The 26253-nt window shown below is 40.7% G+C and overlaps 1 protein-coding gene across 2 annotated transcripts in view; it reads right to left on the bottom strand.

Moving 5' to 3' along the window:
- Positions 1 to 26253, bottom strand: part of sobpa (sine oculis binding protein homolog a) — a 60661-nt gene that overhangs the window by 20350 nt on the left and 14058 nt on the right. Inside the window, exons 2-6 of one of the 2 annotated variants that reach the window (XM_080871722.1) lie at positions 22232 to 22352; positions 20532 to 20741; positions 15254 to 15405; positions 1154 to 1234; positions 87 to 182 (exon numbers count right to left, since the gene is read on the bottom strand). In XM_080871722.1, coding sequence (XP_080727848.1) covers positions 87 to 182; positions 1154 to 1234; positions 15254 to 15405; positions 20532 to 20741; positions 22232 to 22352 — 660 coding nt within the window. The remainder of the gene's footprint in view (positions 1 to 86; positions 183 to 1153; positions 1235 to 15253; positions 15406 to 20531; positions 20742 to 22231; positions 22353 to 26253) is intronic. The other variant, XM_080871723.1, reaches the window with a different exon arrangement.

Raw genomic sequence — 26253 nt, 5'->3', positions numbered from 1 at the left:
TTAAACAAAGAACAACATCAAAACATATTTGTGCAGAAGCCATTAAGCTTAACTCTTGTCTGGCATTAAATGGGTATGGTCCTTACAAGCACATCGCTGTTTGTCTTGAAGACAAGCCTGGGCGTGTCCTGAGCAAAGCTGTGCAGGGGTAATTTCCCACCGAGGCCATCGTCGTCTCTTGCCTGGGGGGGAGAAATAATGGCTTCTTTTTACGAATGGACAAAATAAACACGTGAACAGAGGCAACAAGGAAACAGAAATGGGAAAAAAAAACAATGAGAAAGATGAACAGAAATGGTGACTGTAAAATGGGTGAAAAGCCATTGGTTTGTGATCAAACCAATGGGCGGGCGAGGGGTGAGGGGTTAAGGATCCTCTGAAACAAAACAGCGAGTGAGTGTGCAGGTGTGTATGTGCAGTTCGCGTGTGCAAGACATTTAGTTTAGGCAGTTAAAATGCTGCAAACAATTGTGCCTATTTAACACCCATCAATCTAAGATACAAGGTGTGATCAAAAAGTTCTGAGAACAGGTCAATGAAAATCAAAAGGTTTATCTGATTTGAATTTTGGGTGATCCCCCCTCCAACAACATCTTCTTGTGCACCTCAGCTTTTATGTTTAGATCTCTCAGTGAGTGCTATTCCCATTGTGTCCCCTCACACCTGTACCGTTCCAGTTGGTGTGTAATCCTTCAACTTGATTTTCAGTGAACAAATATCATAGTGACATGTCCAGGTGGAGAGCAAGGATTGTGCTCATGTGGCCAAAAAGGACTCACTCCCTGGTCTTCCTGAGACCTCAGGACATTACAGCTAAACCCCATGTTGATGTCTCAATCCGGGGACTTGAATTCAGGGTGCATGCCGTCAGTCTTGCTCCTCACCTGACGCTCTGCCTTTAGAATCTGAAACTATGCACTCTTCAGCTCTGTCAATGATCTTCCAAATGAAATTCCCAAGTTCATGTTCACACTGTTCAGCCTGCAAGGGGCCCAAATTGGACTTACACTGAGAAATGCTGAAATAGCACTCATGCTGAAAACTGCCAGGACATACCCGAGAAGATGACCTTGAATGGGAAATCAGTCAAATTTAAAACAGGCAAGCTTTTAAAATTTTATGGAGCTCAGTTCTCAGAATCTTTTGATCCTACCTTGAAGGATGATTCAGGAGATTCAGAGACTTGTTGAAGGTTGAAGCGTTGTCTCATTTCTATGGAAGCCCGTTTCCGCCACTAAAAAAGCAACAAAACAAAAAAAATGTATCCATAACTCAAAATTTCAAGTTATTTTCTTGAAATTTCGAGTTATTAACTCGAAATTTCGAGTTAGCTCTGCCAATCAGTAATCTACGAGAATGAGGTCACTTTCTTGTTACCCGGAAGCATATGGCGCAGAGTAACGCGCACTAAAAACAGGATCGCAACAAATTGGCTCTTTCGCGAGTATGTTGGCTGATAGTAACGCCATGTGATTCAGCTAATAACACAAGGATTTCATCATTTTTGAAGCCACGCTGAAAATACTCAGCAATCTGTGCATTCATGACTGGATGTAATACTGGTAGCTTAGCTGTAGCATTTGTAGCTGAGGGCTTCAGCTTCTGGGTAACAAGGAAATGAGGTCATTCACGTAGATTACTGATTGGCAGTGCTAACTCAAAATTTCGAGTTACTTTTCTCAAAATTTCGAGTTATGGATCCTTTTTTTGTCCCTAAGTGGTGGAAACGGGCTTCCATACATTTCACCTCATTTTAACCCAATTTTTAATTTAAGAAAAAAAAACAACAACACCAAAAATGTCTGAAAGACATTTCAGCCAATACTTTTTCTACATGAATAACTTGCTTCCATTACTTGCTTAATAGCTTGTCCCTTTGAATATACTGCCAACTGCAGCACTGAGGCTGATATTGTTTTCACCTTGCAGGTCAGCTACTTGGATTTTCCTGGAATAATCCTTTGCCTCCTCCCAGGTTTACTCTTCTATCCAACATTTTTAAATTTAGCTGTAATGTCCAGACTTTAATATAGTAAAGGTGTGGTCTGTGACCTTGTTGTGGTCACTGGTTTTAGGGCACATATACAGTGTTTTAGCTTAAAATCAAAACCAGCTATTAGAATCAGAATACTTTATTACTCCAAGGAAAACTACGTGGTCACATTTGCTCCAAGGCAGCAAGAACAATAAGTGTCAATAATTTGAGTCATTAGGGAGTTAAATTTCGGTGTGGCCGTTTGCTAAAGTTTCTGATATATTTGGCTTGGAATGATAACAAAGACAACCTCAAAGAGCTCCCTCCACTCTGCTTGCTGTAATGACTGAATGACATAACATGAGGTTGGCGTAACTGTACTGGAAGGTGGAGGGTGGTCCACCTTAACAGGTGCCACGAGCTAACTAAACCAAAGAGCGAGGGAGATGTCGTGCAAGTACAATCTGCTCACACCCACACAGCCATTATGCTAGCTAATGATATCAGTTCATGCATTTCAATGAACATATGTTTTTGCTTTTTTTCCCGCAAGTGGCTGAAATCAATCTTTCCTCTTCTGCTGATAATCTTAATGGCGGAAAGCAAGCTCGTTAGTTTTTTATAAACCTTAAGCCAGAAAAAGTTAACAGAACTCAACAAAGAAGGCAAAAAGATGTTTTACTGAATGAAACTAACTTGACCTGAGAAAATGTGATTTGTGTGTATTTATGTTTGCTAAACTTAGCATTTATTAGTCCTACCATTGTTGATTTAATTATAACATAAGTAGTGTCAAACTGCGAAAAGATCTGCATAACCTCCATCTTGCAAATTGTCTAACGAGAAAGATGGAAAATAACTTTACAAGTTTTATTTTTGTTTTCACCGAGCAGACGATCCACCTACTCACTTCACTCATGGTGTCAGCATTCCTAATCTAGCTAAGTGTAATCATCTCAGAATGGAAGAAAATGACACAGAGACTCACACAGGAGTTCATAAAAAATATATAATTTGTTGATCTTCGGGTTTCAATAGGCGGAAACATACCTCGACAAAAACGAGCTAACGCTCTAACCGGACAACAAAACCAAAGAGATGTTCCCAACAGGCATAAAAAACATTTAGAAAAACTGGTGTCCCTGCCAAGTCTGTTCTTACCATCAGAATCAGGAGCATAACCTCCATGTGTAATTTTAATACTGTCACGGCTACATTTTGCTATATAAGGAAACACGTTTACCTTGAAGGATACGGTGGGGGAAAGATGTGACGCCAGAAAAGGCAAACCTCTAATGTTTTCCCTCGGGAATGATGGCGGTTTAGCTTATTTTCTTAAGCTATTCATTTGTGTGTGAGCGTGTGTGAGCTGAGGATGCTATAAACGTAAATAAAATATGATGAATCTGGGATTTGTGCATTAAACATTCAGTGCATACACAAATTACTCCATATTTATGGGCACACATTCTTCATGAATCAGATTAGCTCAGGTTAAATGCATCTGAACATGCTGCAGACTCCAAATATGCTAAAGCTGATTAGAAAGATACTGGGGCTTAAACTGTAGGATTTACAGTAACCTATCTATTAGTTATACAACCTCAAATAACGATAATGTGATTAATTTGCCCGAATAGCTATTGTGCTTTTACTTTCCATGGCAATGCTTTTAAAATACAAACTTCCTTTACATGTTTGCGCCAGCTGGAAAAGGAGCCACCTTCTCCTGCACCCTGTGAGTCATTCATTATGTGCAGTGTGAAAACTGAGGCAGTCAGTGCTGCTGTGCCAGGTGTGAGCAATTCTGTTACAAAGAGGTTATTGGAGAAGCTTTGTCTGGCACGGTGCCCAATGGCTCCATTGTGTTTCATTAAATGAAATGCACTTTTATATAATGTAGACCCCAGTGTGATCAAATTAGTTCATATTTTACAGCCAAGGGGTGCTGAGACACTGTTATCAGAAATTGAGATTTAACCTCGATTAGACATGTACATCATGCCGTTTGCAGCCCCGAAGCTGACATTTCAAATTGAGCCCGTGCACTGACAGAAGAACCGCTGGTTTGAGTAGCGCTCTTTCATATTATGTTCCCTTTAAATTGCTCCCTGCAACCTTTGATTTGTCATGGGTAATTTGGCCTCCAGCTCTCTTCATCTCTCGATGATACCAAAGGGCAACTCTGGCGTATATTTTACATTTTTAGTCCAGAGACTGATTGAGTTTGCCTCCACTCCCATCTGCTTTCATCACCTCCAGGTAGGGTTTCCCATTCCAAGCCTGGTGCAAAGATACTGCTGTCTTGAGTCACGAAGCATGCTGTTGTTTGTACCAGAAACGACACAGTGTACAGATTTGACAGAAAACCTTGTTTTGTGAGAATTTACAAAATAACAGGCACATTTTTTGGGGGGGTATTTTTACTTTGATTTTGTTTTCTCCAACCTTTCATGACAGGGTTTATGAGGTCATGGTTATTTAGAAGCTGTGAGGTGTAGGCTGACCTACATATGGCTCCAGAGTTTGGGTACGGACACATCGCACTGACTCAAAGTCAGGTAACCACACATAAACAATCACATAATTTTAGGCAGGCATTTGGACACACACACACACACACACACACACACACACACACACACACACACACACACACACACACACACACACACACACACACACACACACACACACACTCTTTCTCTCTCTCTCTGATACACAAAAGGATGCACCATTGTGCTATTATTCTGCCTCCAGTTTGTGCTCTGACCCTCTGGCCCAGCGCCAGTTCATTTGCATATTGTACTAATGAGGTGTTGGCACTGCGAACGAGGCGTGAGGCACACACAGGGAGCCACACAGATAAAGGGGATGGGACTGAGATAGATAGCTAGACAGACAGATAGACATGGATAGATGGCTAGATGGACAGACAGATAGATAGACGAATAAATAGATTGATAGTTAGTTAGTTAGTGCAGGACATCGCACGTTGATTTCCTCTCTGCCGGCTCCACCGTCCTGACGGGACGTCACACCAGCTGCCACCACGCAAGCCTCCATCTGGGCATGCATACACGTCCAGGTGTGTGTGCAAAGAAAGGCGCTCGTAGGCAGGCTTTTCCAAATCCAAACACAAACACAGCCGCGCGCACTAGAGCTCATCCCAAATCCTGAAATGAAGGTGCAATCCTGGCACTATGCAAATGTCAGGCAAGGAAGTGAACGGGCGCACCCCCCCCCCCCCCCCCCCCCCAAATCAAAAGACAAGTTTGCCTCTACTCTCTGCACCTTGGAAAGACAAACCATTCGATTTTGTTTGCAAAGCATCACTGGAGATTTATGCATGCATGAGGCTCTGATCTTTACACTTAAATTTTTACAAGGGTGTGCAAGTGGGAAGTGGTTAAAAAAACAACAACAAGAAAAACCCTCCAGTCACTTTCTTTACAGCAACATATGCATCAATGTTCCTCTCTTGAACATTTATGTGGCTCTAAATGTAACTTTTGCATATATAATGTTGCAGGCCAGTTTCCTTCTACTAAATCTCTATTTTTTAATGCAGCAAATGCTCATCTTAATATATCTGCTGTGAGCTGTGCAATGCTAAATTGCACATCGCCACTGTACCTGCAAATAAAACACAAAGTACATTTTATTGCACTTTTCATGTGAGTTGAGTGCAAGTTTTAGAAATGACACCAACACATTCTAAGTTCATGTACGTGGCTTCACTTTTAGTCTCCTAGTTAGTCGGAGTTACTTTTGTCTTTATTTGAGCTGAATAGCTGGCAGCTATGAGATAATCACCTTCCTCTTTGTGCCCTGCAGCTGTGTCAGGCAGGCCTCAAGGCTTCGTAACTGCTAGACACTTTACACACTTCATCGCGCACTCAAAATTTCCACAAGGAGCTGCATTCGTACACGCAGAAGGAGCAGTTACATACACACACGTGCATGCTCACACACCCTCGCCCCCCCTACGCGTCTCTCCTGGGCGCGTGCCCTCCTCGGCAGGCGGTGGAGATGCAAAAGCAAATTGCCGGAGCGGGGAGGCAACCACGGGGCTGTGTGGAAGCAGACGTGTGCGTGTTTGAGGTGATGTGACATTTCTGGGCTGACATGAAGCGGCACTCTGCCCCCTCGCGCCTGGAGGGAGCTCCCAGGGAAAGACACTGATGGAGGTCTGGGGTCTCCAGGGGGGGCATTTCATGGTGTGAACAAAAAGCCTCGCACTGCAACAGAAACGACCCGTGTGACACAAACTGGAGGCTTCCTCCCTAGCCGCTTCATGCTTTTACGAATTATGTGGCTCACGTGCATGCAGTTTTGCTGTTTTCTTCATAAAGACTTATAAAGAAAAAATGAAATTATATATACAAGAAAGACTGCATGATTTCAATTTTGCTTGAAGAAATATTCACTGCAAACCCAAAGAAGTTAACTTGTATTTTATATTTATATTTCTAATATAAGTTTTAGTTGATCTATTCCTCACAAGCAATCTCACACAGTAACAGGTTCTACAGACCATCACCCTGCACACTCCTATGCTTGAAGCCTTCATAAAAACAACCAAACCAGCAGAAACGCAAAGATAATGTAACATACATTTCAATGCAATGTGTCATGCTGTCGTGGTCTTCAGTGTACGCATCAGTTGAGTTTGGTCCCTGTTTAATTTTACTGCTATTCTTTTTGATATTTCTATGTTCATGTGTCTCCAGCTCTTCCGTCTCTTTGCCTTCCTCTATCCTATCCTTCCTCCCTTACATCCACTCCGGTTTTATTTTGGTAATTACCTTTCTTTGCATATCTCCAGTACCCAACGTCCCGTTTTTCCCTTTTTCTCCTTCTTTTTTTCCCCACCTGTGTCAGGTTATGCTCCTTGTAATCGACTGCTTTCACTCATTGTTTTTTCTTTATTTGATTATTTATTTTTCATGCACTTTTCTCTGCTTGTGGTGCTGTTCTGGTTTTCTGTGCCATAAACCTCATAAACCTTTTCCTGTTCAATTTGTTTGGCAGAAATTTGTTATTTTTCTAATTGTCTCAATTTAGAAAGCTCTTCAAACTACCTGCAGTGCATTTTTGTCACGTTTCCATAAATCCTTAAAATATACACCACATACTCCTAATGTTCTGCATTTGGTTCTGCTGAGGATCTTTTTGCTAGAAGTTGAGACATGTGCAGCATGTGTAGCATGCATAGTTTTGTAGTTCTCACGTCTAAAGATAAAACTCGCAAAGCAGTTCATAAGTTCAAAAAAGCGATATAGATAAGCTGAAAAAGGCTATAATTCACCTTCAAACCTGAATATGTCAGTGACACCAAAGTGAAAAGTTCATTTTCTGCAAACCAGAGGGGTGAAAGTGTTTAGATATAGTATTTTGCCAGAATAATGGTCCACTCCAGCAGCATGGTGGTGCAATGATCACTGAGCAACATGCCGGTTTGCATGTTTTCCTGGTGTTTGCATGGGGCTCCCACAGTCCAAAGACATGCTTGTTGGGTTAACCGATCGTTCTAGAGTGAATGGTTGTAAGAGGGAATGGTCACCTACCCAGGGCGTACACTGGAATAGACTGCAGCTCTCCCACAGCCCTAACAGTTAAGAAAATGGATGGATAACACTGATCCTCATCTTCTAATTTCCACAATGTCTTGTTTTCAGTGTCTATTTACCAGATTATTATTTGTGGAAGCATGCCTGACTGCTGTTCTGTACCAAAGTGAACACTCTTTAGATGCTGACTTCTAGCCTGGAAGGAAAATTCTACTTTTTAAAGAAGAGAGAACATTCATATGTATATTGAGGGGGAAATATGTTCATGCATCACAGTAAACTGCACTAGACAGAAGAAACAAAAAGGAAAGAATGCGCAAAGCACTGTCAAGAACAAAACACGTAGACTATTTGTACTAAAATACCTCACACAAACCAAAAAATTGACCTATTAAGTACAGTAGTTCAGTAACAAAACAGTGCTGGGAAGCACTGGACTTCCTGCATTCTGTCTCTTACAGATTCACAAATTTTTATAACTGCTTTGCATAAATGTTTTATATATCTCATGACTTAAACCTGTAGGTTTGGCAGATTTTGATAATTAGATGGAGTATTGTGCATATGATGGCTTAAAAAAGACATACACAATTAATATCCGATCTTAGGCATTTACCCTAATACCCTACAACCTTTGCAAACACTAAGAATGATTACTTCACAGGTAGCAAAGTGTTTTCCAAGAATTTCGCATAAAAAATGTCCTCATCATGCCTAAAACTTGACTGCCAGCGTTGGGCCGTAACTCGCTTCTTGTTTCTCTCTGATTAAAGTAATTCATTACAGCACTCACTACATTACTTTTGCAATACTCAGCAGGGTAGCCTGAGTCACACTGTCACATAACTGCCAGCTAACAATACAAACCTTATGCTACAGTCCCACACACTGGCACAAATCTAACAATTCTAACAAGGAAATGCACAAGATCTTTGTCTCAGTGTTTGGGTATCAACACAAAGCCAAATGCCGAGATGAAGAAAACCAGCACGTAACAGAAACATGCTGTGGCCTGTGACCACAGTGATTCTACTGCAATAACATTAATGGGCAGAAATGGAGTCACTTGCTTTTGTTACCTTTGAAAATTCAGCTCTTGACAGGATGTGTGCACATTTGATGTTATTTTTTTCTAATGGCAATCAAGAACAAGAACTATAAGTGTGATTAGTAAGTGTAATGAAATTTACTGAATTTAACTTAGTAATGTATGACATTAGTCAAACAGTAAAGTGTAATATGATTACAGTAAAGTGGAAACCTAACACTGATGATTTTACTTTGATGCTTTGAGATAGAGAAAACAAAAGAAATAAGTACAGTAAAAGCAAATCCATCAAATAATTCCAGCTATTTTAGAAATTTGGTGTAATTATCTCAAAAATGTACAATAATGTCACAGAAATTGCAAATATTGCAGTTTAAGGTTTAATCAAATGATTTCATTGCTTTAAAATAGGTTAAACTTTTTAAATAAACCTGCATATAAGCAAAAATCCTGCTTTCTTTCAAGCATGCGAGCAATATTTCTTTATTTTGTACAAATGCAAAATTAAAAGATAAGAAGTAGATGCAAAATTACAAACTAAAGCCCAACTGTGTTTTGAGGAGCTCAAGCTGAGAAACTCAAAGCCAGCTGAGGATGGAAGAAAAAAAAAAGATTGTTGGAGCTATTGCAACAGCAACAAGCAACATTTCATCACAGTTGATGCCACAGCAAAGCATTTGTTACAGCTTCCTGCATTCAAAATCCAGCCCTAAATGATTTGTAGACAATGTGTTTCGCGTACATGCAAAGCAGAGCCTGCTCTCATTCCACCTTTTTTCACACTCACGGAGCGTAATCCATCACTGCTAATTGCCTAACTTAATCTTGGCACTGTGTCCAATGAGAAAGCTTGTTTATCGGCGTATGTGTGGGTGTCAGATAAAGTAGGAAAACATACAGCTGCGTGTAAAAGTGTGACAGTTAAGCAGCTTTTACCTCCAGCTGAAACTCCACCCTTAATTCTAGTTTAATCCTCCAAACTGTCCAAGATTGGAGCTGAAAACTCGGTGAACTTTTCCGTTGGTTGGCATCTTTCCACTCAGATTTGGTTTGTGCAGCGTACACCACGCAAACCGCCATAATGTGCGCACGGGGAAGGGACTAGGTTGCAGCGAATTACCAAACAAGAAAAAGAGCCAAGTGGTGCCTCTGAATCAATAGCGAATGGTCAAAAAGAGAATGAAAGTGAGCAGACAGTGTGAGGTGACAGACAGAATAATTGAGTGCTGCGAGCGGGGAGGAAGCTGTACCTTCCATACAAACTAATCCAGGAGCTTAAGGCGCACAGTAAACAGGCACATAAGTGATTAGCCCGAGTTAAACTATCAATCATCTTTCGCCACACTCAAATAGGCACTACAGAATGTGGAGTTATGTAGAGATGTGAGAAAGCAGCAGCCATAGTCACCCTAGGAGGGGATTGGGTTTCATGGATGAGGCAGCTGAAGATATTTCATGCAACATAATGCCAGAGCCGCTGCCCACCCCCTGCATCCCCCCTCTCCTTCCCCCATGTCTCCGCTCCTCCAGCCAAAGCACACGTAGACATAAGATACTCTTTTTTTTCAAGCCATGACATTTTTTTTAAGCAGGAAAAAAAAGCCTGGAGGCTGTGTTGTTGTGGCCAACCTTGTGGGTGCATGAGAAAAGAAACACATGGGTATCATTTACACAAATGACCTGCATGAATGTGCAAGAGCCAGACAAAATATAGAATCTGAGCTGCTGTGGTAGAGCAGGCCTTTTCCCAACATGTCTGACTGGCTGAGAACACGCTGTATGTATATAAATGAACATATTACCATAAACTACGCATGATGTGCACTAAACTACACATGACATAACTGACTATGTTTGTATATTTTTTTCTCTGCTGCTGCAAAGATAAGAGAAAAGTGCTCAGCAAAAACCCTTAACTGTGACATGCACAGCTTAAGATTTAAAAATATCCATAAATCAGCATTTATAAAGTAATAATGCGTGCTACATTAGGTTGGATTTTACTATGACATCTGCAAGATTTATTTTCTAGATTTGGCTACTTAACTGCCAAACAAAAGACGACAGCTACACATTTATTGTTTATCTACCTGGAAAACTATAGAAACAGGCTGGCTAACCAGGCATCGCACGTACTTTCAGTTTTGCTAATTAGTACTCAAGTACTCATGGAAACAACTTAATCTTGTAGTGGATTTTGTTTTGGATGGGTCCACTTATAACCTCCAACATACAATACATTTCCACTGAACAAAAAAGCTGAATATTATTGGACCTAGTGCCACACTTGGATCTCCATCACAGAAACGCTCACCCCAAAGTTAGAACCACTAGCATTGGTGTCTATGGAACTGGCTACCATAAAAAATTGAGGAGCACTCTTTAGATGCAGTCTGTAATGATATTTGAGCATCCTTAAAAGGCATCGCTAGTGAACTGACTCTCCATGCGTTGGTGGTGAGTACGTGTTAAAGGAAAAGGTCATAAAGTAGTGTTGAGTCATTGCTTTTGTCCTACGATGATATATTTTTATCCCAATTTGAGTCATCACTTACAAACTTACAAAGCCACCCATCTTTAGAGCACGAGGATTCAATGGACAGTTTAAAGAGACAAGATCTCAATCTAAATGAATACCTGTGAAAGATATTGGGTTGGCACTCCAGTAGTAGAGTTCCCAAAACTTGCATAATAATTGCCAATGTGCATTGATGCTGTTCTGCAAGCATTTAATGCTGCAGCACCTTACTAAAGCACTTTATGTTGGTTTGTCCTTTACTTTAATATCAGTTCATAGCCTTGTAAGTAGGACTGTAAGTAGTAAACTAGGAGGCCAAGCTGTGGTCTTTCAGAGGTATTTCTTGAGAAATATCTTGGAAATTTGTTTTGTTTGGGGTTTTTATTTTGTTTTTTCATATTATTGGGAGCTTTAAATGTTCCTGATTATATGAGTTACATCATATAAAATAAACCAATAAATAACGCAGAGTCTGGGTTTAAAAGTCATGCAGAACTTAAACTTTAAGCTTAAAGTTGGACGTTGAGATATTGCCTCTTTTGTTATTCATTTGGCAGAAATTGACTTCCATACAAAACATGCCTTTAATTTTTAACAGGCCAAATATCAGAAGAGGCTTGTGTGCTTTGTTAGGCTAAAGTGGAATACTTAATTAAATGTTATCGCATCAAGCGGTCGAGTTCATGAAGTGTTTTTGAAGAAGCAGCCGACTGATTGCACTGATGAATCATTTTGCAGCTGAGGGGTAGAAATGTACAATATTAGTGTATAATAGTATTGTTATTATAATCAAGGGCATGTTGAAGCATCAGCAGAACAACAGGCTGACTGTGAGAACTCGTAATGTAAAAGATTTTTTCCAAGACTAATATTATCCCTCCCCTCACTTTGAGTTTTAAAGTCTGAACTTTTCTAAAACTATTACTTGCACGAGGAGCTGTCACCGCACTCGTACGACATGCTTTGAAAATTTCTGTCAGAAGTCTGGAGCAGGTTAATGGGGAGAGCTGGCAGAGAAGTGGAAAGACTACTGCTGCTTCTTTGTATTTGTTCTCAACACACATCACAATACATTTCAGCTCCGCTTTGTTCAAAAATGTCATTGATAAGGTCAGAATGTAATGCAGAGCTCATTAGTCTTGTATATTGTATATTGGAAACGTAAACAGCCAACATTTACCTGATGTGTGTACTTTTCCAGAACATATATCGACATTTTGGATGAAGTCCAAATTGTTTAATTTTGTAAACATACTAGAGTTAAAGGTTTTAACAGAATTGAATTGAGACCTTTCCCTTCTCATTACTCCATTAATCAGAAAACCGTCGGTCCATCCTCTGTAAACAATAGAGATGCTCATGTGGGAAAATCCCAGTAAGTCACCAATATGAGAAATGATCATACCAGCCCACCTGGCTTTAACACATTTAAAGTAACTTAAATCACCTTTCTTCCCCATTCTGATGCTTAGCCTGAACTTCAGAAGGTCGTCTTGATTATGTCTGCTTACCTAAATGAACTGAATTACTTGCATGTGATTGGTTGATTAGAGATTTGCAATAACGATCAATTCAACCTAACAAAGTAGCCAGTGAGTGTGTATTAGTGAGTGATTTTACAGTCTCATTATATTTCATTCACGCCTTTGTTTACTTTATCCATGACTCATGCTCTAAAATGTTCTAATGCAATGATTTTGATTTTCAGCCTTTTTTATGCAAAGGCTTTATAAAATTAAGCAGTTTTTAACATCGCTTTGGTTATTAATTATCTACCTCAAGGGAGATCTACTGCTCCTCCTGCAGCTGTAGATATTTCTACTCACAGTCTGTTATCCAGAGTTCACTGCAAAAGATTACAGTGTAGTGATCAGAAGTGGAGTATTACAATAGTTTTTTTTTAGTGCATGTATTTCCTGGGCTATAAATGACCTCACACGACTTTCCGGTATCTTTGCCACACCAGTGAGCTGACAATAGACTGACAAAGTCACGTCAGGAATCGTTTCACAACAGCACATATAACTATACAACCGGGATCATAAATGACTCCACTTGGTCACTTGAAGGTTACATTTGCAAATGTGGTCTAATCTCATTAAACATGCACTAATTTGCATAAACCTCCAAAGTGTAAAGTAAGATTTAAATTTGTATTTTGGACATTTTCTTTTGAGCAGTCTGACAGAGGAGATATTCCGGAATTACAAAACCTACCGAGGCCTCCAAAATGTATTATATGGGGCGTGTGCAAACTATATTTTCTATTAACTCTGTTTCTTTGATGTATATGTACACTTTACATAAACTGCCTTTCATTTCTGGATAATTTCACACAAGGCCCCCTCCCACTGATTCATAGCAGGGGGCTTCCCTCACAGCGATGAATCTTGTATTTGATGTCCTGTTTACAGCCTCTCTGATTGAGCTCTGATTGATATGAAGCTGCCTCGCCTACTTTGCTGCATACCGCGTGACACATACCTGTACGTGCTTTTTTTCTGACCTCCTCTGGAGCTCAGACATCAAAATAAAACCAGTTCAAAAGAAGCGTTTTGATCTGATATAAAGACTCATAGCTTTTTGTAACTGTCACATATTCCCCTGCGAGGATTCACCACGTCAGACTCCTTGACATCAACAGAATCAACATTCAGTACAATGAAAACTACAAACTCGCTATGAAAGCAAATGAGCTGAAGTGTCAAAGGTAAAAAATTAAAAACATACAACAGTACAGTAGATGCAAGGCTCAATTTGATTGTCATGCTTTGGGGAAAAAGTGTCATAAAAAAAAAAAATTGAATCTCACTAACTGAAATGAAGAGACGTAGTCTAAGTGCTCCCCTATGGTTCCTGCTTCAGTGCAGTGCTTGAAGAGTGATTATGTTTGAATGATTTTAGGACAGACAAGCAGGAGAGTAAAACATCATACTCACGGTATAATTCCTTATAAATCCAAGCTTTGGTACAAGAGAGAAAGGAGAGTATTTAACTACAGTAACTGGAGGGGGAGGGATGGCAACACAATAACAACTTTGATAATTGCTAATGTGGTTTGTAGCCAAAAATGTGCCATTTTTAAACAAGATTTAACCTTTTGTTGCACCAAGTCACAATTTAGGTTGATAAGATGAAGCTTTTCACATACGGCAGAATATGGTGTGTTAATAAGATGAAAGGCTTGATGGGTGATATTCTAGTTTTTGGGAACCATATTAATTGCTGATACTCTGCTTCTAACAGTAAAACAGATACATAATGTGTGAATAGAATCAAGATGTTAGGTTGCAAGTCATACAGGCCAGGAGACTGGTTGGTAAACTTCTGGCAACCTCCAGTTGCTAGGGAAAAGTGTTTATTCCTCAGCCTGTTGGCAAAATGTTGCTGGCAGTCGCTGGGGGAAATTAGTAACAAAAACTGCTGCACCAAAACTGAAATGGAGAAGATTTTCTATCAAAGTAAAATGTTTTAATTTAAAAGGGTAACTTTTACTTTGAAGAAGTTTGCAGTTTCATTAATGCTTGCAAGTAGTTTAGTGCTTGCAAACAAGTTGGCATCTTTTACCATGCAACCTGCAAAAACTACTGAAGAGGTTTTCAGTGCAGCACAGTAAATCTCTTTGTGACCACCAACAACCTCCAGCAACCACTTGCCAAATGGCTGTGAAAAACACTGTTTTTCCTAACGACTAACAGTTATTAAGGATGTCACTCTAAGCCTGCAGGAATAGGGGTAAGTCTAAGATTTCATGGTGACTGCTAGCAACCTCTAGCAACCACTTGGCCAGGAAATACACATTTTCTTCAAATTTTAGTTCACTTTAAGGAGAAATGATACTGTGAGAAAATGAGGCTAAAGGGGGGGGGGGTTGGTACCCTGACCAAGCATCAGTATTGTTCAGAGTGGAACATGTACACATTCTGAGATGATGACCACTATTAAACCAATTCACACTATACCCAGTAACCATTCCTATCATACTAACAATTGCAGACCTATCGCGATATTTGTTGGGGGGAGGGGATTTCACTTTCTTCTCTGGGTCTCACCAGTAGATTTGTAACACAAAGTCTCTGAAAAGTGTCTAAAATACATCATATTAAAGAGTCAAGCTGTTGACAAGGAAGGGATGTTACCTTGTTTCTCTTAAAATAGGCTCTGCGGCAGGCAGCGAAGCATTTCTCACTGCAGAAGCTCTTCAGCTCACTCCCCATGCTCAGAGAATAGCGCTTGATGCCGACCTTCTGGCACCAGGCGCACATGATCTGCACATTGGACGCATCCTCGTCTACAGAGAAAAGGAGAGGTAATGAAATGAGCATTATGATGTGCTCTTTACACCAAGGGCTTTTACTATATTCTAATACGATGTCCAATAAAATAACCTTGTGGTACAATTCTCAAATTCTGTAATCAAAGTGAGCCTGATACTGATTACAACCTATCCTGTATGGAAGGTAAAAAGTGCACAGCAGGGACAAAGTATGCAACTACACGTATTAAACACACAAACCATAAAGGCATTAATTCCACTGATGAAGCCCAGCTGCTCAACTGGATAAAACTTTTCAAGACTCAAGCCACAAAACCACTGCAGGATTTATAATGAAGCCCTGCCATGGATAAATGTAGCCACAACGGATGAGCCTGGGATATGGGAAAATGCTTGTTTATGGCTGTGCTCTGTGGGTATTAGAGAACTTGAAGGGACAAAAGCATGTATTCTGCTGCTGCTGAAGATGACGCAGGAGTCTCTGTGAGGTGTAGCGTCCTCTTGATAGTTTGTGCCATCAAAGGTGTAAGTTTGGTGAGGCGTGTTTCACACAAATGGAACACATGAGTTAAAAGTTTTCCGTGTTACACAAGCCTGATTTCCACCGTCTCCATATAAACAGTAAAACCTAATGTGAAACCACACTTTATTTTTATTTTTGTAATTCCCAAATTATTCATGACGAGAGCACTTTTAGGGCAGAGGAAAGGAAGAAAAAGAACAAAATTAAAAAACATGAGGGGAAAAACTGAATACATATACAAATTTAGCCCACAAGGACAGTCGCTGTGATAAACATATATTCACATTACAGGTTCACAACAAGATTAAGGTTATGGTGTTTCAGCAAAGACTGGAGCTATAGGATGTCTGTTAACTGCTAAATAAACAGGCACACTTTGGGCTGTATCTACACTGATATGTCTTCATTTTGAAATGTGTAGCATTTGAAATCTAGACAGGAAGAAATCGGAACTTCTGGGACTTTGTACAGTACGGTACCATTCAGAAGGTTGTTGGTCTTATGTACAGGAAAAAAGTGAATGTGTGTCACTCGATGCATAAGGTTTGCTTTGAGTGCTCACTTATAGTAGAAAAGCGCTATTCAAGGTACCACTTCTGGGTTATGCGTGTTGCCGACTACACTCTCTCCAAGCGGACACGCAAGAAACAAAGCCAACATGGAAGTGCAGTTCCTCTAATGTCTCACAGAAGTGAGTCAATCTTGAACCTTACAAGAGAAATAAACATGCTTACAGCCTGGTAACAAAGACTAGTTTGGCTTCTTTGAACCCTTTCACCGTTCACATTTGGATGGTGTGTGGGATATTTTTTCTCCCCCCTCAGAAAAATAATTCAGGAGCCAGAAAAATCCTACATACTCTGAAGCCTTATGGAATACTTAGAATTTATTACTGCTCTCATTGTAACATTTATACACTTTAACTAATGGAGTTCAGCCCTTAAAAATATAACCACAGTGTTTACAATAACATTGTAATATTTTTTTTTTTTAAATGACATTAATATGCGCTATATTCCTAGTATGCAACAGCACAAAAATACTGTCAGTTTAAAGGACGAATGAATGAAAATGACACCACAGTAGATTAGTAGAAGAAAACAATCTGTTTGATGTTACTTTTTTTCTGCATTTCCTGCAGAGCACTGTCTGCAGTGTGTCGCCCTCTTGTATCCACACTGGGAAGGGGACATCCATTTCCATTTACTGAGATCAGCAGCAGACTTTTATAAGAGTCAATAAACATGTAAAAATAAATCAGCTTTGTATAATGCTTTACTGCACCACAGGCCGCATGATCTAACTGTGAGCGATGCAGTGAATCATGGTCAGATTAGAGCTTATCTTTTCATATATGAGTGTGGCTGGATCTTCTCTATCCGTCCATCACAGCAACTGCAATATCAATTGCAAACAAACTGCATGTAAGAATTCATTTAGAGACGAGGCTTTCTAACTGCACAGACAGCAGATATGATGCATAACTGCAATTCAACAAGCTGAAATAATAAACTGCAGATCTGACCTTTGTAGAGAAGTTTGATCAGGCATGTGTTTGACACTTCACTTTCTCCTCACCCCCAACCGGTTTGTGGCAGATGACTTCCCCCAGCTGAGCCTGACGTTAGTTACAAGTTCTTGCTCATAAGTGGTCATCTGATTGTTGGGGTTTCCTTTTTAATATTGTAGGGTCTTTAGCATACAATAAAAAGCACACTGAGGTGATCATTTTTCTGGTTTGGTGCCATATAAATGAGACTGAATTGAATTTGCCTTTTATCTAGTTAGTGGTAGTTTTCATGTTGAAATAGCAGTTGTGTAAGTTGTCCTGAGTGCTACAAGTGAAATTCACTTTCTGACTTTGTTATTATTTGCAGTGTAGACTGTTTCAGGATGTTTTGTTTGAGCCCCATTGGGGCTAAAAAACAAATAGTAGAGGCAGGGACATGTAGGCCACATGGGGATAAAAAATAACAGGCAGAATTAAGGTGCTACATAGTGATAATTACAGTAGTATGCAGCATTTTTACATTATATTAGCACATAATGAAAATTTCTGTTCTGGGACTGACTCATAAATAAAAATAAAGTATTATTTTAAGTGTGTGGATTTAGGCCACATTTAACGGCCTACCACAGTTTACAGTGAGATATAGTGATCTTGACTTCTGCTTATTCTGGGATAAAAAAGATTTTTAAAAAAGGATTTTTAAAAGGTATCCAGGGCTCATCTGTCTGGTAAAGGGGACCCGTTATGGTAATTTCTAGGTATTGTTATTCTTGGACTCTAGTAGAGTAGCTTTGCATAATTCATAGTTCAAAATAGTTCTCGTTTATCTCATACAGAGCCTCGGAGCAGCACATTAGTTCATTCTCTGGCTGAAGCTGATTTAGCTCCTTTCCCATTAAGGCTAACTTTCTACTGATTGGCTGCCTCTCGCAAACTGATGACTTGAACTGCTGGTGAGTAGAGCTACTGCATTCACAGTTATCATTAGAAATCAATCATAATCAGTCAATCATATTAGAAAAATCACATCTCTATGACATCATTTAGATGCAAGCATAGAGAACAAAAAGGAGGGTTAAGAATATTCTGAAGCCTGAGCTTTTGGCTCATAGGACTCCAGGATATATGCTGTTTGGCGTGTTTAATATGAGCACCAAGCATTGTTACAGTATATATGACAGAAAATAAGGAAAATGAAACAGTACAGCTGCAGCTGACCCCCTCACATTCCCCTTTTAATTCTCGAAATCATGTTTATGACAACAACAAATGTATTCCCTTGTTTAACCGTGAATGTAATTGTATTGCATGCAGCTGCCGCGTTGCTGTGTGGTCAACAAATTATTTTAACAGACCCTCAGTGACAGCGAAATGCCTCTTCTGCGGTAAACTGTGACTGCTGATGATGAGCTGCGGGCTTTTAGTGCCGCTGCTGCTGAAATGAGAGAGATCCTCCGAGATTCCCTCCAGTATCTCTCAATTATCACATTATGACTATACGCGGGTGTGAGGGCGAAAAAACGCAGGCCCATTAGTCTTTCACCTCTGTTCACCTCCCTATCGCACGCTGGCCAGGCTTTTCACCTCTTGTGGAGCTTAATGGATCTACAGGGCCATCAGATTTTAAGTAAAGACTAACTCACAATTAAAGGAATAACTCCCTGGGGCACTAAAGACAGCATAGCAGACCCAACATGCATATTTTATGGCTTAGCTTCCCCTCTGCTCTCATTCCTATACTCTCTCTGCCTTTTTGTGTCTATCTGAATAGCTGCCCACTGCAGCGATTAGAGAAAAAAGACAAAATATCTTAATTCTAAGCTGACTGAGTGGGTGGATCAGGGTTTGTACGTTGCTCGAAAAAATGCATGCACCGCAGCATAATGATCAGGATCGAAGGCCAATATGAAATCACAACATCTTTCACAGTATCTCAACATTTTCACACAAAGAGACATCTTGAGGTGGAGTTGTTTTCGCCTTCCCACATCCTGGCACATCCTACAAGCTCATCTGAAAACACTCACATCTGCATGAGCAGGGAAAAAAAACATGCCAGTAATTATGCAGCCTCCGTACTAAATGCCACCGTCATTCGCCGTACCTGCACCTCAAAAGGTCCTTTGTCGGATTTTGCGGGGGCACATGAATAATTCAGTGTATGTGTGGAGGTGGAGGGTGGGGGAGTTGAGGGAGGTGTTGGCCGGGTAGTTAGTTGGTGCTGGTGGGCTTTAAGTGGGACCGCACCATCTGTTTCCCCGCCTAGGCAGGGCCAGCGGGGACTCCTCTTGGGCGATGCCAAGGAGGCTTGCTCCCTTCGCCGGGGCGTACCAGCCTCCTGTCCACAGCAGACGCAAGGGATAATGAAGCCCTCTGTCTGGCCGAGTAACGTGGACATTTCCTCAGAGACTTGATGGGGTAATATTGACACTTGGGCAGGTGGAGAAAAACAAGGTGTACAGCAGGTAGCTAGCTCATTAGTCGCCTGCCTCTGCTCTGATACGAAGGCTTTCAGACCATTGCACAAACCGAAACCTTCATAACTGCATAAATCCTGAGTTTCCATGCTAAGTGCTGGAGAATCAGCATTTAGGTATCTTCATTGCAACCCGGTCTGTCTGGAAAGCAGGTGTGGTTTAAGTCTATGACATTTCTTCTTTCAGACTGGAGACACAACTGTTCTCTGTGTGTGTGTGTGTGTGTGTGTGTGTGTGTGTGTGTGTGTGTGTGTGTGTGTGTGTGTGTGTGTGTGTGTGTGTGTGTGTGTGTGTGTGTGTGTGTGTGTGTGTTTGCTTGCTTTCAGGCATTTGAGTGAATATATTAGCAATCAGCGATGGGTTGAAAATGACCTTGATCTTTTTGCAAATTTAATAAGTAACCTTCCTCATAACATAAAAGCAGAAAACAGTTGTAACTTTCTACACAAGCTGTGATGTGGCTGGTGTGCCAACTTTTAAACTGTTTTTTCCTATTTCTAGAAGGCATCACGTTTTACTGCTCTTGAAAAATCAAGGACATGCATGCATGCATACTTACATGCAAGTCTAAACTACTTTATCAATTAATCTGCTGCATTAATCTCTCCAAAATGGCATTAGTGCTCTGTACCTGCAGGGGGCTTGATCAGTGGCGGAGGGATCATGGGGACCATGATGGGCAGGTTGCCATGCTCCTTGGTGCTGGGCGTGGAGGTGGACGGCGTGGTGGAGGTCTCTGTGAGTCCGTTCCTGGAGGCTGGCAACGAATGAAAGCTGTTGGCTCGATCCGGAGAGCCTTCACTGTTCTCTGTTGAAGCTGGGATTTTTGGCAACGAGTTTTCTAGATGGGAAAAGTTAAGTAAAATAAAGCATTTACTGACCAACTAATGAGCAGCATTTGCTGCAAATACTCTGAGTGTAAATGCCCAGGATTCACCTAAATTATGACTCAATATTTTCCACCAATGTAGAAGCAAAAATACTCAAAAATGACTGGATTTTAAGTTAAATCCAGACCTCTCTGAAATCAACTGACGTAGCATCACTCAGCTCATTGTTTTGGTTGTAAATGTACAACTTTAATGTTTGTTTTAGTGTGATTTCTCTTTTCAGGCTGCAGCAGGTTGAACAAGCTGCATTAAACCTAAAGTGCACAACCTGCACAGCACCAAACAGCAGTTAAAAGTTTACAAAGTTATTCAGCTCTGAGCACATGTAGCAGATTAAAAGATTATGCTGCACAAAAGATTTGGCAAGTAGATATTCAGAAGACATTAAAAGAGTTTAAACATCTTGTAAATATGACAACCCATTAAAAAGCAGCCAAAGTGGAAGTGCCAAAAACTGCAGTTCCTCTAGTGGCCAATTGAGGCTGGCTCCAAAGGCGACTCAGTTCCAATAGGATGAAATCCTTAAAAGTATGATTTGAAAGCTAAAATAAACCTGTTTACAGCCTTGTAAAACTCTATATAGGCTTAAAACTTTCCTTTTTTATAAAGCATATAATTAATGCTGGATCAAATCACGGGTGAATCGTCTTTTAGTTATGCTGCTATAGCCCTAGGTTAATGGAGACTTCCCATAATGCACTGTGTGTTTCTTCTTCACTCAACTATTTCACTCACTTATACAGAATTCGAATCATTACTTATTATTAATCTCTGGCTCTCTTCCACAGGGAAGAGTATTTTGTCCTGTCTCCCTCCCCTCATCCCCAATTGGTTGTGGCAGATGGCCACGCCTCCCTGAGCCTGGTTCTGCTAGAGGTGTCTTCCTATAGAAAGGGAGTTTTTCCTCCCCACTGTTGCCATATGCTTGCTCGTAGAGAGTGAGCGGATTGTTGGGGGTTTTCTCTGGATTACTGTAGAGTCTCTACCTTAAAATATAAAACACCTTGAGGCGACTGTTGTTGTAATTTGGCAGTGAATTGAATTGAATTGAATTGAATTGAATTGAATTAAATTGAATTGAATTAGGGGCAAAGACACTTTGAGTGTAAGGTGATTTGCTCACCAGCTGTTTGCTCACTGAACTGGACCTCTCCAGAAAATCAGGAAATAAAGTAAAGTTAGGTATTTAGAAAGGGATCACAGAAACCAGAGATTACACCCATCATTTATATTCAGGCTATATTGGTTATATTGACTAGATTTCAGTTGAATTCAATTCAGTTTTATTTATATGGCACCAAAATCCAGTAAGGACAAAAGTAAGTACAGAAATCTGCTGATGGCTCCATAATAAGGCTTGCCTGTTAACACAGAAACAACATGCCTGTATGATCAGATCATGAAACATGATCTGATCATATTTTCCACTAAAGCTGTATACCTTTGAGGACAGAGATGTGCTGTGGTGTCTCCCCTATTTCCAGGCTGTCAGAGTCTCTCAGCTCCACCTTGTCATAACCGTACCAGCCCAGCAGCTCATTCATGGTGTTCTCTGCAAAACTCTGCAACACAAAGAGAAGGAACAAAGCTCTTTATATAGGGACAGTCGGGCTTAAAAAATAATTGTCAGCCCGCTTTAATTATACACGGTGATACAATACTAATGAGCAGCGATATAGTAAAAGTCAAATAATAGCAAGTTAAAGGTCAGAAACTTCTTTTTTTTCTTTTTTTAAAAAAAGTAAATTTTCACATGAAATATTAATGTTACCCAAGCTGGAACAAGAAGAAGATAAATGAGGTTTGAGGTCATTTGTTACAAATGCTAATGCAGCAATCTGGTATTTTGTTGCATTTTTTTGCGCCTCTCTTGAGACCTTGACTCGCTCTTTAGATTTGTCCACATTTCTTCAGCTAATTAAGGAGAGACATTGTGATCCCACTCAAAATTTTAACTCTGTGTCAAGAGAAAACCACAATGTGGAGTTTTCACTGCATGTCCTCTTCATAAGTACAGGTCAACCTAATTGGGGCAAACTCCTGTCCAAACGCTGCAGTGTGCAGCCAGCTGAACTAATAGCCCCTATCACTGCACAATAAAAGAGGAGGATCTTATCAGAGTGTAATAAAGAGAATGGGAACCCTATCACAGAATGGTAACCAGCATAGAAAATGTATCAATTTACAGTAACTGGAACAGTACAGTACAGTAAAGACACAGTAACAGTGCAGATAAGGGACAGACTAATGTTTTTTTATGCTGTTGCTGGTCTTTGAGATTTTCTGATCAGCTAAAACAGCTTCCCCGCATCACTTAAATGGCTCTTGATTCCCTCAGTTATGTCATTCAATGCTAAGAAACCCAAAAATAAGTCTTCCTTGGAGATAGGAACCTCACTTACACTCAAACAACCCAGTCTCACATCAAAATGTTAACCTCCCTTGCTCTTTCTTGGTCTCTTATTTTAACCTATTTACCTGGATCACTGTTGGTGCTGCACTACGAGGCTGATTGGGTTCAACAAACATATCTGCAGTGGTGATTTAGTCGACCCTTTTCAACCCGGTAAATTAATTTGCAAATCAAAAAGTACCAAAACACTGTGTCTCCTTCTTTTTGGCTCTGCAGAAACATATGAATGCAAATGCACTCTTACTCATTGGTTTTTGGAGTGACAGTAGCCAGATGGAAAGTTTTAACCTATCACCCAGACTGAGGCAGCAGAGGCCTACCTCTGTGCATTCATCCATGGCATGAATGTTAAAGTCACAACACTTTAACCCAGGAAGCTGGGGTTTGTGCCCTCTGTAGTACCCTTTTCATTAAATTTTTTCACCTTGTTTTTGTTATCAGACACAGTTTTACTTGCTCTTTGATTGGTTTAGGGAAAAGGCCGCCTTTTAGAATTGGCAGCCAGTGGCCGAGTGGATCTTCTTATTGTAAAAAGAAGGTCCCTGGTCCAAATCCAGGCTTAGGCCTTTTTTTTGTGCATGTTGCATGTTCTCCCAATGCTTGTGTGGGCTCTCTCTGGGTAATCTGGCTTCCTCCCACGGCCCAAAGACATGCATTGGATTATTAATTGGTTGTTCTAAACTGACCGGATGTGTGAATGTGAGACTGAATGGTCAGTTTCTGTGTATTAGCCCTGCGACAAGCTAACGACCTGTCCACAGTGTATCCTGCCTCACCCATGACAGCTGGCTCCATATCTCAAAATTGACTGGATGGATAGTTTATAGCCCTTGAACACTGTTTTGGTCCTTAGCATGAGAGTATAAAGACTGATAAAGGACACATTTAACATCCTCTTTCCTGTCAAGAGATAGATGAGAAGATCAATACTGGCTTGTTTTAATATAAATCTGTGATCCATTTACTTTGAAAACAGAGGTGGCAATGACGTTATATCCAAGCTGCCAGGTTATCATTGTTAGAAATACCAGCTGATAACAACACATTACAGAGTACTGATGTGCTGTAGTAACATTTTCACAGAGAGTCTTCAATGAACAAGAAGGTCTAAAACAAAAACAAAAAAATCACTCATCTTTCAAACAGTTGGTGCTCAAAGCACCCACTTTGGATTTTTTTTAAGTCAAGTTTGATGGAGGTATTCTGACCTCCCAATCTGGAAATGCAACTAGTAGGAGTGATCCAGCTTTCAATTCCTATTAGGAACATATTAGGAAAAATTCTGTTCATTTGCCTAACTTAATATATGCCTGCAGTATATTTATTCTGAGTAATCCCCTCCACAATAAAAACAGAAAATCACAAGGTTTGTTTTTATTAACATTATACATAAAAATGTTTCTAGGCTGGTTGCAGTGCCAGGGGGCTTCCTACAAATCCAAAGGCTAGAGTTTGTCATTTCAGGCTAGCTTTTAAGTCCTGTTTTACATGCTAAAGGAGAACCATTATGTTCATTTCCACCTCTTATGTGTTTAATTATGGACTCGTCTTATGCTGACCTTTTAGGCATCCAGTTAGTAAATGCTTTATCTGAAACAAGCCATTTTAACTCCAGCTGCTGAAAGCTCACTTTCCCTAGAAAGAACCTAGTGTTTATAAGCCCTCATGACCATAGCAAGGAGTTAATTTTAAACCAATATCAGAGAAAAGGACGAATCAGGTACATAAAGCAGACTGGAGCAAGGTCAAGGTCAAGGTTCTTTATTTGTCACATGCATAGTTATACAAGTATAACACACAGTGAAATGTAGCCTGACACGCTCCTCGACATGTGCAAAAAAATTTGGGGGGGGGGGGGGGGGGGGGGGGGGGTGTAGAGGAAAAACATTATATATATATATATATATATATATATATATATATATATATATATATATATGTGGTATATACACTGGGTGAATGTGCAGTAGTAGCAGCAAGCAGGTGAATTCTGTACATTAATATGAATAGTCATCTGACTATTTTACAGGATAGACAATATAAACATATTTAAAATTAAAGGAATTGAAATGTACATTGTGCCTTGGTTTAGTGTCTGGAAGAGTCCTGTCTCAGTCAATTATAGATGATGTGAGAGGGCGGGTGTGTGTGTTTAGGGCACGGATGGCTTGGGGATAGAAGCTCCTCTTGAGTCTCTCTGTCCTTGCCCGGAAGATGCGGAACCTTCTACCAGATTGCAGAAGTTGGAACAGTTTGTTGCCAGGATGGGACGGGTCCTTCAGTATCTGCGCTGCTCTAGTCCGGCATCTCCTGGTGTAGGTGTCCTGAAGCGGGGGGAGAGCAGTCCTGCAGCAGCGTTCTGCTGTACGGATCACTCTCTGGAGAGCTTTTTGGTCCTTCACACAGCTGTTCCCAAACCACGATGTCATGTTCTGTGTGAGGATGCTCTCCACAGCGCCTGTATAGAAAATCCTGAGGATCTTTGGAGAGACCCTGAACTTCCTCAGTTGTCGTAGGTGATACAGGCGCTGCCTAGCCTTTTTGGTCTGGACCTGAATGTGGGCAGCCCATGTCAGGTCTGAGGAGATGTGGACACCAAGATACTTGAAGGACTGCACCCTCTCCACTGGAGCTCCATTGATGATAATGGGCTTGTAGTCTCTGTGCTGACCCCTTCTGAAGTCCACCACCAGCTCCTTGGTCTTGCCGACGTTCAGCTTGAGGTGGTTGTCCTGGCACCACGATGCCAGATTCTTCACTTCATCCATGTAGGCCATCTCATCATTGTTGGAGATGGCACCCAACACCACTGTGTCGTCAGCAAACTTCACAATGGTGTTGGAGCCATGGGTGGCCACACAGTCTGAAGTGTAGAGGGAGTAGAGCAGTGGCGAGAGGACACATCCCTGAGGTGCTCCTGTGTTGATGGTGATGCTGTTGGAGAAGCACCTGCCCACCCTCACCACCTGAGTTCTGCCAGTGAGGAAGTCCAACACCCATGCACACAGACGGCTGTTAAGTCCCAGATCCCTCAGCTTTGTGAACAGTCT

This window comes from Rhamphochromis sp. 'chilingali' (genome assembly GCF_963969265.1).
Source record: "Rhamphochromis sp. 'chilingali' genome assembly, chromosome: 21".
Classification (NCBI taxonomy): domain Eukaryota; kingdom Metazoa; phylum Chordata; class Actinopteri; order Cichliformes; family Cichlidae; genus Rhamphochromis; species Rhamphochromis sp. 'chilingali'.
The sequence above is the reverse complement of the archived record's forward strand: the minus strand, read 5'-3'. Positions and strand labels throughout refer to the sequence as shown.